Source organism: Pogoniulus pusillus, chromosome 19 (assembly GCF_015220805.1).
Source record: "Pogoniulus pusillus isolate bPogPus1 chromosome 19, bPogPus1.pri, whole genome shotgun sequence".
NCBI classification, from domain to species: domain Eukaryota; kingdom Metazoa; phylum Chordata; class Aves; order Piciformes; family Lybiidae; genus Pogoniulus; species Pogoniulus pusillus.
The window spans coordinates 13,392,922-13,408,217 of record NC_087282.1 but is presented as its reverse complement, the minus strand read 5'-3'; the positions used below and the strand labels follow the sequence as shown (position 1 = coordinate 13,408,217).

General features: G+C 45.0%; 1 protein-coding gene across 4 annotated transcripts in view; it reads left to right on the top strand.

Moving 5' to 3' along the window:
* Positions 1 to 15,296, top strand: part of NEXMIF (neurite extension and migration factor) — a 201,498-nt gene that overhangs the window by 50,614 nt on the left and 135,588 nt on the right. For 2 of the 4 annotated variants that reach the window (XM_064159363.1, XM_064159362.1), the window contains exon 2: positions 11,981 to 12,054. The exons of 1 other annotated variant lie outside the window; for it this stretch is intronic. In XM_064159363.1, the coding sequence (XP_064015433.1) occupies positions 11,981 to 12,054 (74 nt within the window). Of the gene's footprint in view, positions 1 to 11,980; positions 12,055 to 15,296 lie in introns of those variants that run through there. One more of the 4 variants, XM_064159368.1, reaches the window with a different exon arrangement.

The window sequence follows — 15,296 nt, the reverse complement described above, 5'->3', positions numbered from 1 at the left end:
ATGTACTTGTATGTTTTTTGTTGATCATATTGCATGTTGCTCCTTTTAAACTGGGCAAATTGAACATACCCTCCCCCCCACCCTTCAGTAAAGGGAGCACAGTCAGTTTTCATAAATTTTAAATCCTCTGGACACAAGTTGATTATTTTTTTTTGAAGCAAAGCCACAACAAACCCACCAAAACCCCTACTATAAAAGTACAATGGCAAGTTGAGATAGTAGGCTACAAAAGTATTCTGAATAATTGGGGATTATCCTTTAATTTCTTGTGTTGAGGAAGAACTAAATCTTTCTCTTCTTGTGCAGGCTTTGTATTTCACCCGTGATGCTGATTGCTAGGACTGGGGATTAAACACTGGGAATTTATGTTCAAAACTTGACTGTGGTACCTGTGGCACCAGCACAGGTGGTACCAGCTCTCACAGGAACACAACTAAGACTTCTGGCCTCCGTGGTTCAAGAAAGACAGGGAACTGCCTAAGAGGGCACAGCAAAGGGCTGCAAAGATGATTAGGGGCCTAGAACATCTGTCATGAAGGAAGGCTGAGGGACATGGAGCTTTTTAGCCTAGAGAAGAGAAGACTGAGGGGGAATCCACTTAAAGGGTGGGTGTCAGGAGGATGGGGCTGGTTGTCTTCAGTGGTGCCCAGTGACAGAACAAAGTGGGTTCCGGGCACAAATGTGAACATAGGAAGTTCCATCTAAACATGAGAAGGAACCTCTTTACTTTGAGGGGTGGTGGAGTACTCTAACCAGGTTGCTTAGAGATGTGGTGGAGTCTCCATTTCTGGAGACATTTCAAATCCACTTGCTGTGGGTTTGGTGGAGGTGAAGGGTGGGGAGGAACAAGAGAATGAGACCAGATTCTTCTGTGGTACCCAGCCACAGGATGCTGTGCTGTGCAACTGCTCTAGGTGAACCTGACCTGGCAGGGGAGTTGGACTCAGTGATGTCTCAAGGTCTCTTCCAACCCCTGTCATTCTGTGATTCTGTGAAGAGCTGTGTTTGGTGCTGTTGGGAAGTCACAAAGAATGCTGGGACCACTGTGGCTGGGAGTTACCCTACACTGGCCCTGAGAGACACTGGGAAGCAGCAGCTTCTGAGAGACTAACTAAAACTTCTTTTGTTGTTTGGTTTTGTTTCCTGCTGAAATCTTGTGTAGCCAAGACATACTGCATGAGGGCAAGACATTTTCATGAAGCAACAAATGGCCTCTTTGATGAGCAGCCATTGATGAAGAGTGAGGTTACTTTTAATTTCTTGTAGCAGGAGTATTTAATGTATTTTTTTGGTTGTTAATGACATTCTGGCTTGTTAAGGAATTAAGCACTGCGAGTTAAAATAACAAATGTGCACTATGCTTTGCTGGGTTTTAAATCAAAATGGCATTCTTTCTTTGGGAGCCCATAATCCTTTCTTTTATACAGTTCGATGCTAGCCAGCTCTTGCTTCCTGAGGCAGAACCATTAGATATCAAAAATATAATTGCTCTCTATATGAATGCTCCTTTGTAGCCCAGCCCTTTCATGTTTTGAGGCTGCAGCACTTCTATTTCTTTAAAAATATTCTATTAAGTTCTTCTGAGTTGTGTATGCCAGCCTCCTCAGGTAAGAGGTCAGAGCTTTGTTGGGATACAGTGGCCAAGCAGAGGTTCGGGCTTTGGATTTGCTTTCTAGTGTGGCAGTTGGGCTGGTAAGAGTGGAATCCAGAGACCAGCAAGTGTAATTATCCCATCAATGCCAGTTGGGAGTTCCCCACCTAGCATCCAAAGTGGAAACTGGTTTGGGTGAGAGAGAGAATAGCAATGGCTTATCTTGCACTCACTGGAGTGCGAGAGGTTTGGAATACACAGCTGTTGAAATACATACGTCAGTATTGGTTAATGTAGCACAGGAGTGCTGCTTAGCCTCGCACAGCACCTAAGTATGTGGAGATGTCTTATTTGTAGGGACAGGTGTTTTAAAACCCCAGGGTGTTTGTTTTTTTTTTTTTTTTTCTTGCTGTTTTCCATTCTGGATCTGTAATTAAAAGCACTGCAGAGACCTGCAGAGCCCACACACTCCCGCTCATCCTTCTGTCTCCTGAGAATTGTGGTGTGGAGAGGCAGAAGAGGGATGGAGGTGGGAAGTTCAACTGACCTGCTCTGGAGACCAGCAATCGCTCCTCTCTTTCTGAAGGTTAGAATCATAAAAGCCCAAACACACAGACATTTCCTTTAATAATACAAACCCATTTGCTCTAGTCTGCCAGAATTCAGAGCGTCTGGTGGTTTCCATGGAGAAGGATATTTCTTACAAGGCCCAGCTATTTTTGCAGACTGTTTTGTGATGTATTTGAACTTGCAGTCTTCTGCTGTTTCTGTTCTCCTGCTCCCCAAGGAGCGTAGGGAACTACTGCCAGATTCCCGTAAGGCTCTGGAGAAGGCCACGGATCGTAGAATGGGTTGAGTTGCAAGGGACCTTAAAAATCTTCCAGTTTCACCTCCCCACCATGGGCAGAGACACCTTCCACAAGACCAGGTTGCTTGAGGCCCTGTCCAACCTGGCCTTGAATGCTTCCAGGGAGGGTGCATCTGTATCTCTAATGGGTTTGAGGGTCAAGACACTGTCTTGGTGCTGTCCTGTGGTTTTACCATGTTTTAAAGGAGAATGTCTATGCAGGTGGGAGAGATGAGGCTCCTCCTGCTTTGCACCACCAAAACCTTACCAAGACCTAATGAAGTGTTGCTTTAGACAAGGTAAATTTGCTGCTGCTGTAAAGTTGAACAGCTAGTTCTAAATTTGATGTGGACTGAAGGACATCAGATTGCTGCTGAAGGTCCAGTGGAGGCCACAAATATGATCAGAGGGCTGGAGCACCTCCCTTATGGACTCAGGCTGTGAGAGTTGAGTCTGTTCAAGCAGGAGAAGAGAAGATTCCAGGATGAGAGTTAAAGGCTTGAAGCTGGAAGAGGAGATATTTAGATTGGGTATTAGGAAGAACTTCCTTACAGTGGGGATGAGGAGGCACTAGAACAGGTTGCCTGGGGAGACTCTGGATGGCCCTTCCGTAGAGATGTCTAAGGCCAGGTTGAACAGGGCCTTGAGCAACCTGGGCTAGTGGAAGGTCTCCCTGCCTGGGATGGGGGATGGGGCTGGAACTAGGTGGTGTCTAAGATCCCTTCCAACCCAAACCATTCTGTGATTCAGAGACTGAGCTGAAGCTGTTTTTAATTGACAGCTAGGCGCTCTCCAATTCTGTGATAATATAGAAAGTTGTGTCTAACAAACACCATTTCTTCTTCCTTAATTGTCTAATTAGAACTTAAATTGCACTACTGGTGCACAGCTTCTTCACTGCTTTCTTCATGTGGCTGCAAGAGAAACCTCAGAAAGACGTGACTAGACAGCACACTCATTTTGGGGCTGCTCTCCTATTGCTTCAGTGTTGTCCACTACAAGTTTAATTACTGTGTGAGAAATACTTTTCTCAAGTGGAGCCAAAATCTAGGATTTAAGCCAAAGTAAATTAACAGTTCTCAGAAAACCTGGAGTCCCAAAGCCAAGAATTTCAAGGCTTTTAGGCATCTCTCTGTTATTGGCAGGCATCTTGTGATGTCATGTGGCAGAACAAATGGACACCAAAAAGCTGAAGTCAGTGTTGTGCCAGTTGAGCAGGGAAGATTAAAACCGATTTAACTTGGGGTGGCCAAACTGGAAATGATGATTGTACACAGAAGCAGTGGGGTTATTTCATAAGCTGTATTCTTTCTTTTCCATTAGTGGCAGATTTCCAAGCTTCATTCTTAGTTTCCTAAATTTGCACTCTAGTTTTTCTATTTTGAGGGCAGAGGGACTTCTTATTTGTGAAGCTGCATTTAACTAGTTGTATTTCCAAATGTGTAAAATGTCATCTTCCCTCTTTTTTTTTCACCCTTTCCCTTCCCATAAATTGCCATAATACTCAATCCAGACATCAAATTTTGCATAAAATAACTGCCATTCAAGACCTAACATTCTACTGATAGATGGAGAAAGTTGACACACACGTTTTTCATTTGAAGCAAATTGATGATGCTTAATTTTACCTTGTGTGTGCAATCAGGAGGACTGTATATGTCTAATTCAGCGCTGAACAGGTAATGAGTTCTTTGTGTCTGATTCTTGCATCACACAAAGGCCTCGCAAGGGGAGTTCTGGTGTGGCAAGCTGTGATGGTTGCTTTCTCTACAAGTTGCTAATGTGGCTAGATCCAGTCCTGCAGAGCTGCTAACTTATAATCATAGACTTGTTTTGATTGGAAAAGACCATTAAGTTCATCGAGTCAAACCATGACTTTCAGCACCACATCTACATGGCTTTTACATCCCTCCAGGGACGGGGACACCACCACTTCTCTCTGCATCCTTTCCTCCTCCCCAGCATCTCTTATGTGTGATCAGCTGTCAGCTGCTTAACACTTGTATTAGCACTCTGTGCTCAAGATGTTCTGTGGCTACAAACCCTTTGGAGGTTATACACATCCGTGGTGCCTGCTTGGTGTCAGATGGTAGAAGAGATGTCCAGGCTGGTTAGTATCTTCCCTGCAGAGGCCTTGCATCAGGCAGAGACACCTGCTACATTTCAGTGGTGTTTCTGTGCAGCATGTGCAGTCATTGTGCAATTCATGCTGTCCCCGGTCTGTGTGGTGATGCATTCCTGGCCACAAGGCAAATGATCTCCTGGGGCACATTAAGAAGAGTGTTGCAAGGAGGCTGAGGAAGGTTCTCTTCCTCCTTTAATCTGCCCTAGGGCGGCCACAGCTGGAGTATTTGGCTCAGTTCTGGCCTCCCCAGATCAAGACAGACTGAGAACTGCTAGAAAGAGTCTAGTGGAAGCTGTAGACATGCTGAGGAGCCTGGAGCATCTCTGTGAGGAGGAAAGGCTGAGAGACCTGGGTCTGTTGAGCCTGCAGAAGAGCAGCCTGGGAGAGAACACCTTCTCGATGGTCATCAAAAGCTAAAGGGTGGGGAGGAGCAAGAGGTTGAGACCAGACTCTTTTCAGTGGTGCCCAGCAACGGAACAAAAGGCAATGGGTACAAACTGGAAGGAACCTAGGAAGTTCCATCTGAACGTGAGGAGACACTTCTTTGGTGTGAGGGTGCCCTTTAGCAGGCTGCCCAGAGAGGTTTTGGAGTCTCCTTCTCTGGAGAGATTCCAGACCTGGCCTTTGTGAGCAACCGGCTGTGGGTGACCTTGCTTTAGCAGGTAGATTGGACTTGGATGATCTCCAGAGGTCCCTTTTAGCCCCCACCAGCCTGTGATTTTGTGTGCAGTCTTCTAATAATTTTAAACCAAAAAGGGAATGCTAGCTCTAACTGTGTTTGTTAAAGTCTCTGTCCTGTTGAAGTGATCAGAGCAGGAAATCCTGAAAGCAAAGCAGATGCTGCTGGGTTAGCTTTGCTAGGGTGCAGGTAGGGTGTCACCTAGCTGGTGATGGGACAACGACATCCTGTCCCAGCCCTATCTGAGCTGGCAGATATGCCAGATGTCACTGTAAGGGAGAGGCTGTGGTGCGATTTAACTCCTCCTCTGATAGCAGCTGTGATGCCATCCCTGGCCTGTTCAGACACATCAGAGCTGCACAATGTACCACAGCTGGTGGGCAAATGGTGTGCTGAACTGGGGAGGAGGAGAGGAGGCTCCATGCGATGCCAGAACAAAAGTGACTTTGTGTTTGGTCAAGACTAAGAAAGAAAACATTTGCTCTGGTTTTATTTTTTTGCAAATGAATTATTCAGTGAGTGTCTGCGTTGTCACTAAGTGCCTTTGCTTGTGCAGGAGTGCAAGGTGAGCTGAGAATTGTCCCTATAAAGTGAATGTGCGTGCCTGTGTGTATGTGCCTATTTCTTACTACATAAAAGATGCTGCTGAAGGAGTTTCTGGGTGTAGCTGTGACAGAATTCACAGAGAAACGAGAAATGATGTCTTACAACCAATGTGAGTGACTGAATTCCTTGTTGTGATGTTTGCTGTGGGTGTTGAGGATGCAGAAACGCAAACAGCACGTTCATGAATTATTTTGAGTTGCTAGTAGGTTTCTGAAGGAAATAATTTGTAATGAGCTTTGTTTATGCACTAGAAATAAAGGTGGGATTAGGAGAATATTGAACTGTAAATGCACTGCTGGGTTTCGGCTTTTGTGCGTAGCACAGAGAAGAATCTCATCATCTCTCCCTGCTCTGCTCTGGAGTATGCAGAGCTGGCTGTGCCTTTCATGCAGCAGCTATTTTAGTTTGCAGCATTCTGGCCTTGAGTCTGCGAGGTGTGCTGGTTGCTGAGGTGGCAGTGTGTCACCCTGGGCCTCTCTCTGTGGTCCTCTGCTGCTGGCTCTAAAGCTTCACCGAGGTATGTTAACATGCCATGACCCAGATAGTTCCTCCTCTGCATTTGCTGGTACTCAGCTCTATGATCTTCTGGTGGCTTGGCTTGATTTATTTACTTCTGGGCTGTGGACATGTAGCTTTAGTCTCTGGCTTCTTCAAGGCTGGGAGAGACCTTGCAGTGTGGAGGGCAATTGGTATTTGTGGAGGTTGGGCTGCAGAAGTGATTGATGCAGAAGCTGTTGAGGTAGGAAGAGGAGATACCATACCTGGAGATGTTGTTTGTGTAGAGCTTCTGCTGGTATGAGAGTGCTGTGAAATCCAGCAATGGCTTGCCAAGACTAAAAGCCTCAAGTGTGGTGAGCTAGAGTGTCAAGGACAGTTGTGATGTACGTGAAGAACACTACTCTCTGAGGTAATTTACCATATGAAAGACCTGAAAATAAGCTTTAGCACCTGCAGAAGAACATCCATCCACACGTTACTGTGGCTGGTGCTGACACAGGGGATGGGCTAATTTGCTTCATTCCTAGCTTAGGCTGTAGATGAGTCACCATATTAACCAACCCTTGTCGAATGCAGCAGAGAAACCTTAGAGTCGTGTGGGATTAGGACATTTGCTCTTCACTGTTGCATTTTAACAGGACCGAAGAACATCCTTCAGAGGTGATTGTATCAGTGCTGTAGCCTGCGTAGTGCTGAGAGCACTTACACAGCTTCACACAGGTGCAGACAGCAAACAGGTTTTTTTCTTAGGAATTTCAGCCTCATCCACTTAAAATTAATCCAGATGCCTTTTTCATGTGCCTGTTTGTATGCACCACACATACTGGTTTTGGATGTGCTGGCCTCCATGGCTGGTCATGTGTTTAGGGCTGACCTAGCTGTATTGCTTGACATGGTCTGAACCAGCTGTGTTGATGAAAATCAGGTTCACTGAAGAAGCAGCTTCTTAACCTCTACCTATACCCTTGACCATTGAATGTGAGGTGCTTAAATGAATCTGATTTGGGAGATTTGGGGTTGGATTCTCCTGGGTGGTGTAATATTAGAATCACAGGTCTGTTTTGGTTGGAAGAGATCTTTAAAATCATCAGGTCTAATCATTAACAGAATAGTCAGGCCACCACTAGACCGTGTCTCTCAGCGCCACATCTACATGGCTTTGAAACCCTTCCAGGGATGGGGAATCCACCACTGCCCTGGGCAGCCTGGTCCAGGGCTTGACAGCCCTTTTTGGGAAGAAATTGTTCCTCATCTCCTACTTAAACCTTCCCTGGTGCAACCTAAGGCATTTCCATCTTGTCCTGTCACTTTCTATATGGGAGAAGAGACCAACACCCACACAATAGACCAACACCAGTTCCTCCCAATTCCAGTGTTACCAGTGGTAGAGTAGCATAGACTCTGCTGGTTTGTTTTTGAGGTTTTTTTGGGTTGTTGTTATTTTTTTAATGCACTGATTCTTTAACTCAAAGATCTGCTTGATTGTACTGAGCCTTTTAGATGTTGCAAAACAGCCTTGTCCCCTTGTCAGGCTGCCTGGAACTGTACTTCCACTTTAATTTAGTCACCTTGAAAGGGGACTGCCAAAAACAAAGGCAGGATTCAGTGATACGGATCAGCTTACACCAAATCAGCATTGTTGCCTGCGAATATCTCTTGCAGTGAGAGAAGCTTGAAACCTGCAGGGTGTCTTTTTATGAAAAAAGCAAAATATATACTTATTTGTATGCATAGACCACCTAGGGGAGTTTCTTTTGAATTTTGCACTGTTTTAAACACTCATTGATGTGAGTGCTTATTGCAGAAGCAAGGACAAATAAGATGTAGAGTAGCTGAAGGGCCATTTTCGGCTGGGGGTGCACAGGAGCGGAGTAAACAAGATTCATTGGAATAAGAGGAAGGAGGAATAACTGTGGGGACATGCCACCTGCCAGCGCAGTGGTCCAGGACCCCGGGAGCTGGAGCAGCTTTGACTTGCATCTTTTAATAGATGACAAATCTGATTCTGCAAGGTGCTTCCTGAGCTATGTAGAATAGAGATTATACATGGAGGGTAAAAGAAAGTTTGTAAATATTTGTGTGTTTCTTTGTTAGAAGATTAATCTTGTGCGGCCTTCAACACAAGAGGAAGTAGACCTGATGGAGAGGGTCCAGAGAAGGGTCACGAAGATGATCAGAGAGCTGGACATCTCCTACAGAGACAGAGAGTTGGGGTTGTTCAGCTGGGAGAAGAGACGGCTCTGGGGAGACCTTAGAGCAGCCTTTCAGTACCTGAAGAGGGCTACAGGAGAGCTGGGGAGGGTCGTTTTGCAAGGGCCTGTGGTGAAAGGACAAGAGGTGATGGTTTTAAACTGGAACAGGGTAAATTTAGATTGAGCATTAGGAAAAAGTTCTTCACTGTGAGGGTGGTGGAACACTGAAACAGAGAGGTGATGGAGGTCCCATTCCTACATGAACTGTATGATTAGATTACATAATCTTTTAAAGGCCCTCCCAACCCAAACCATTCTATGATTTTTAGAGATGGTTAAGAGAAAAGCCCTGGCATGGGATGGTTTTGCTTTCATAATGAACAGGAGGCTGACAGGATGGATAGGGTGTAGTGAGGTGAGGGTCAGTCTCTTCTCTCTCTGGTATCAGCTAATAGAACAAGAGGAAATAGACTGAAATTGTACAGAGGGAGCTTCAGATTGGAGACTAAGAAAAAATTCTTTCCTGAAAGAAATTGGCATTGGAACGGGCTGCCCAGAGAGGTGTTAGAATCACTGTCCATGGGGATGTTGAAAAAATATGTAGACCTGTCACTTTGGCACGTGGTTTAATGGCCATGGTGGTGTCAGGCTGAAGGTTGCATTCAATGATCTTGGATATCTTTTCCAGCCCAAACAATTGTATGATTCTGTAGAATCACAGACTCATCTGGTTGGAAAAGACTTTAAGGTCATCAAGTTGAACCAAAACCTAACATCCCTCTGTACAAAATTGTTAAACCATGTCCCTAAACTCTTCATACAAATGTTCTTTAAACCCCTTCAGGTGTGGTGACTGCACCACTTCCCTGGGCAGCCTGCTCCAGTGCCCGATGGCCCCTTCAGTGAAGAAATGTTTCTTAATACCCAATCTAAACCTCCCCTGGTGCAGTTTGAGACCATTTTCTCTTGTCCTTGGTATCAGCTAACAGTCAGCATTGGCGTAACTTGCTTCCAGGCATGATTTCAGCCTTTTCTTCTCCCCCTCCCTGCCCTTTCCCCAAGCTCCTGCAGGGATGATGGCTCTGCCCCATTAACTCGGAGCACTTAGCCAGAGTAGGTCTTGGCTCTTGGCTCTTCGTTTCCTGTCTGGAGAAAAATGTGCTTCCAGGGGTAAGGTGAAACCTTGTAGTGCTGTTGATTCCGTGGGCAAATGGGCAGGGAGGTATCAGGTGGAGGACGGTTTGCTCTTCTGGCTATGGGATGCTTTAGAGGATGGCTCTTTCAATGGTTGCGAAAGGTTTGATTGGTTTTGTTGTTTTTTAAATGGCCTCAATCAGCGCGGTTTGTGGAATTGATTCCTTGCTGCCTTTTCCCCAGAAGGTGCTGTTACACGTGAATAGACCTTTCAGATTCAGCTCCATTGAAAATAATGGAATTAGGCTGTGCCGTTGTTCCCATTAAGGAAATCAATCTTGTTTTGAAAACCCCTGTGCTTTTGAGAAGAGCAGAACTTGACTGAAGGATCTACCTCTCCGCTAGGCAGAATTCCCCTGGAGATACCTGCTCTTGGTGGGCATCCCTTGATGTTCCTTTCCCCTTTTGGGGGAGATTTGCTGTGATTTCAGAAGTAACATTTCCTTGAGTAGTTTCAAGTTGTTGTTTTTGTTAGTTTTTCGTGTTGATTTCTTTCCCCTCTTCCTTTATCTTTTATGACATTTATGTCAAGTCGTGGACAAATAGTTATGTACTCCTCGGGTTTATTTTTGGTAGTGCTCTCCTCTCTTGCAGACTGTATTTCAAAATTGTCTCCTGTTTTCCCTTGCCAGAACTGCTAACTGCTTCTCTCTCTTCATTCAGAAGAGCTTATTATGGCTGTTTGTTCTTTGATGACCTCTTTGCAGAGCTTCTTAGCCCTTCTAGAGCAAATTCTTTCCTTTCCCTTGTTGGACATTGAGTCACTGGCATGTCCTAGGTGAGAAACTTCTGAAAGGATTCTTAAAGGCTGGAACAGGTTCCCCAGGGAGGTGGTTAAATCCTCATCTCTGGAGGTGTTTAAAAGACACATATATCTAGAATTATGGAATCATAGAATTGGTTGGGTTGGAAACGGCCTCTAAGAGCATTGAGTCCAACCATCGACCTAACACCACCACAGCCATTGAACTATGTCCCAAAGTCCCATGTCCACACATTTATTGAACACCTCTAGGGATGCTGAGTGCACCACCTCCCCTGGGCAGCCTTTTGCAATGCCTGACAACTCAGTAAAGAAATTTTTCCTAGTGTCCAGTCTAAAATTCCCTGGCACACTTTCAGGCTAGATGTGGTGCTGGGGGACATGGTTTAGCAGCAGACTGGCTACAATTAGATAATGGTTGGACTTGATCTTAAATGTGGATTTAAACTTGAGAAGGATATATTTAAACTGGATATTAGAAAGAAATTCTTTACAGTGAGGGTGGTGAGACCCTGGAACAGGCTGCCCAGGGAAGCTGTAGATGTCCCCTCCCTGGAGTTGTTAAGAGCCAGGTTGGATAAGGCCTTGAGCAACCTGGGCTAGTGGAAGGTGTCCCTGCCCATGGCACGGGGGTTGGAACTGGATGATTTTTGAGGTTACTTCCAACCCAAACTATTCAGTGATTCAGTGATCTGTTGACTAGAGGCTTTGGATCCATGGAAGCCACAGATTTCTTCTTGACAACCCTGAGTAATGCAGTATTATGTTGGCTGATTTTTCTTACTTCCCTTTCTGTTCTGCTGTGTTTTTTTAATCTATAAAAAAAAGACACGTATATAAAATAAACAAGGAAGTTTCTGTAGAAAATAAGTCATTGTTGAGAGAGGACAAAATGACACTAAATTGGCAGCTTTACAGAAGGTATGATGCCTTTGATTGATTAGTTGTCAAAGAAATGTAACGTACTAAACATGATGAAGATTAAGGATGTTAAGACTATTAAAATTCAAGTTGCATAAGTAGTTGGTGTTAGATTTAGAGCCTCTTCTGGAATTTCAATTCTGAAAACACCAAGTATTTGGTTTATGCTCTTCCTTAGGTGCCCTCTGGATGTTTTGGAAAACTTGAGTTCTTAAAAAGCAAAACAACAAACAGCAAACAAAACCCATTCTGAAAGTGTTTAGTGTTCACAATTTATTAATTAGGTAGAGAGATGTTATTTTTCTGGTGATTAATAGGGAGCTTCTGAGGTGCATTAGGCACTATTTACAGAAACTTAGCACCATTATCCTGAACCTCCTAATTACTCTCAGGGTCTGATTTTTATGTTATATTTGATGTTCAAAAAATCATGCCAGCCTGTTTTACAGCAAGTGATTATTTAGGTATTATGATAGATATCTGCAGCAGGAGAAAATATTCAACTAAATGCTGCATTTGGCCTGGACTAGGAATCCCACTGCCTCATTCCTCCCTTTCTTCTAGGAGGCAGGAGTTTACAGAACCATATTCCTGGGTTTCCTATGGAATCTCTGTTGGAGTCCTCCTCAAAGCTCTGCGTAAGTAACCTTTCAGAGCCTTTTATTGCTCTTATCTCCTTGTGGGATGCCTGGATTGCCATCCATCTGCTCCACTTCCCTCTTTCCAGATGCTAATAAATCCTGGTTTACTTAATGAAGCAGAAGGGAACAGAGCCTGTAGATAACCCTAGAGGTTGCTCCATTTGCTCTGACATGCAGGGAACCATCAAATGTTGTTCTTCAGGAGAGCACCTTGCTTTGAGTGACCATAGAATCATAGAATTGTTTCAACTAGAAAAGACCTCTAAGATCACAGGGTCCAACCATCAACGTAAAACCACCATGGCTATTTAAACCGTGTCTCAAAGTGCCACGGCCTCACATTTCTTGAACACCTTCAGGGTTGGTGACTGTACCACCTTCCTGGGCAGCTTGTTCCATTGCCTGACCACTCTTGCAGGAAAGAATTTTTTCCTAATAACTAACCTAAACTGCCCCTGGCACAATTTCAGACCATTTCCTCTCATTCTGTCACCTGATACTGGGGAGAAGAGATCAACCCCGCATGTAACTACAGCCTGCTTTCAGGGAGTCAGAGACCCAGGAGGTCTCCCCTCAGCCTCCTTTTCTCCAGGCTGAACATCCTCAGTTTCCTCAGCAGCTTCTCACAAGGCCTTTTCTCCAGACTCTTCACCAGCTTTTTTGCCCTTCTGTGGAGGTGCTGCAGCACTTCAGTGTCTTCCCTGTAGTGAGGGGCCCAAAACCCAGTGCAGTATTCAAGGTGTGGCCTTGCCAGTGACAAGTTCAGGGGCATGGTAAGTTATCTGTTCCTGCTGGCCACACTATTCCTGACCAGGTTGAATGTAATGTGCAGCCCATGAACATAAGAGCATGAACCATCTCAGCTTCACAGCATCAATCATCTTGGCCCCTCTCTTCCCTTGCATGTGGCTTGACTTAGTCACCTTCAGTTTTGTGGCCAATTGCCATCTTTCCAGTTGTCTAACAAGAGCCCTCCTTGAGTTTGTGCTCTCACCTTGTACTCCTTTCCTAAATACTCAAATGAACATCTTGCTTTCTCCCCTGGGAAGACTTCTCTCCATATCTGCACAGATACTGCAGTATCTTCCCTAATCATCTCCTTTGCCGTGATGCTGAAGGAGTGAAAAAGTGAAATGTCTCAAACCTGACACCAGTTCAGCTGGTGACAAATGACTGTCACACTGACCAGTGTAATCTGCTTGTTTCTATTCCCCTCTCCCTTCTACATGGAGTTGGACTGTAAGCTGCTTGAAATCATCTCCATTCTGTGCTTGTACAGCAGTGGTAGCTGAGACTTGAGGTCATCACCACCACGAGCTGAGCTTCTAGCAAAGGCCGAGGAATGAGTTTTCGGATGTGTTGGCATGATTCTATGATTCTATGATAGGGACCCCCAGGCTTGCCTGACTGTGGTCATTTGTCACAAACTGCAGCCTTTGGTGAGAATTTGCTTTTGAAAGCTGCCCCGTGTTAGTGAAGGGGAGGTGAGCAAGCCCTTGTTTTCCTCGCAAGGACAAACTGCCAAGTTTTAGGCAAGAATTTTGTCGCTGGGCCCTGCCAATGGACCAGATTTTGTGCCATCCATGAGCACTTCCTGCTGTGAAAGCACACAAGGTGGACTTCAAATTGCGTTTATTGTAGCTGTACTTTGCTATTCTCTTCTCTGTGTGTGAAAGGGAATGAGACTGCATCTTCAAAATATCCATCTCATGTACTTCCTGTGCTGCAGACCTTAGGCAGAGGGACTGCATGGAGAGAGTAATTCTGAAGGAAAAGGTTGGCTGTGGTTTGAGGAGCCTGTCCATTGGTCCTGCTCCCAGATGTGTCACTGACTACCAGGAATCTGACTCAGTTCTCTGTCCTCTTTTTTCTGTCTTTTGCCTTTAAAGTTTTTTGGATGTTGATGATCTCTTTAGCTTGTGTAGTGGACCCTAGCTGACACCAAACCCCTTCCATGCTACTTCCGCATGCTCTTCCCCTCTGGTCAATAATAGTGATGGCCTTTCACCATCATGTTGGGGTAGAATGAGCCAACCTCTGCATCTGGTGCTGCTCCAGCATGCAAGTCAGTAGGCTGTCCTCACTACTGCCTTGGTGGAAGTGGCACTGGGACAAAAAGAAGCTCATCTTGCATGTTGGTGTTGAGGCAGAGTTTGTCAAGTCCTCACGAAGAGGAAATGAGCTTTGTGACTTGCAAGTAGAGATGAAAGTCACTAAACTACAATAAACGGGGAACTCCAAGGTATCATTTTCAGAGCTGCATTTCAGAATGTGGCAGCTCTTTATGCTCATTTCAGCAATGAATAATTAAAGTGCAAAATGCAAGAACAGTAAATATTTCATTAAAATACTAAACAGGAGCTACAAAATGTGTTGAAGACAAAAGAATTTTTTTTCCTTCCTTGTCATTGTTTTTTTTTTCTTCATCTCTGTTACCTTTATGCTTCTGTATGGAGAACTTTAGTTTGGGCAGATGGAAGCAGAGAGATGTGCAGCTTCAAGCTACTGGCAGAGGCTACAAATTCCTCCTTGCTTATGAACCAAACTCTTCTGAATCATCTCTCATAGATTAACCTGTGAGTTTAATGATTTAGGTAATGTCACATCATGTTCCATCCCTGGAAATGCTGGGGCACCTTCTAAACATGAGGCTGGGTGGCTTCCTGGGGCTGTTCAGCCTGGAGAAGAGGCTTTGGGGAGACTTTATGGAAATCTTCCAGTACCTGAAGGGGGCTACAGGAGTGTTGGGAAGGGACTCTTTATAGGGGCTTGTAGGATGAGAGGGAATGGATTTAAGCTGAAAAATAGCAGATTTAGACTGGATATTATGGGCCCTGATAGGATGCACCCAAGGGCGCTGCAAGAACCAGCTGAGGTTATTGCTCTGCCACTCTCCATCAGTTTTACCAGATGGTGGCAGAAGGAGAGGTGCCTGAGGACTGGAAAAGAGCCAATGGCACTTGGGTCCTCAAAAAGGACACAAAACAGGTTCCAGGGAACTATAGACCAGTCAGCCTCACCTCCATCCCTGGAAAAATGATGGAGTGGCTCCTGCTGGAGGGCATCTTGAGGCACTTGGAAGAGAAGGTGGTTATCAGGACTAGTCAGCATGGGGACTGCTGACTCAGACCAAGGGGAAATCATGCTTGACTAACCTGATAGCATTCTGTGATGACATAATTGAATGGGTAGATTCAAGGAGACCAGTGGATGTAGTCTATCTTGACCTTGGCAAGGCC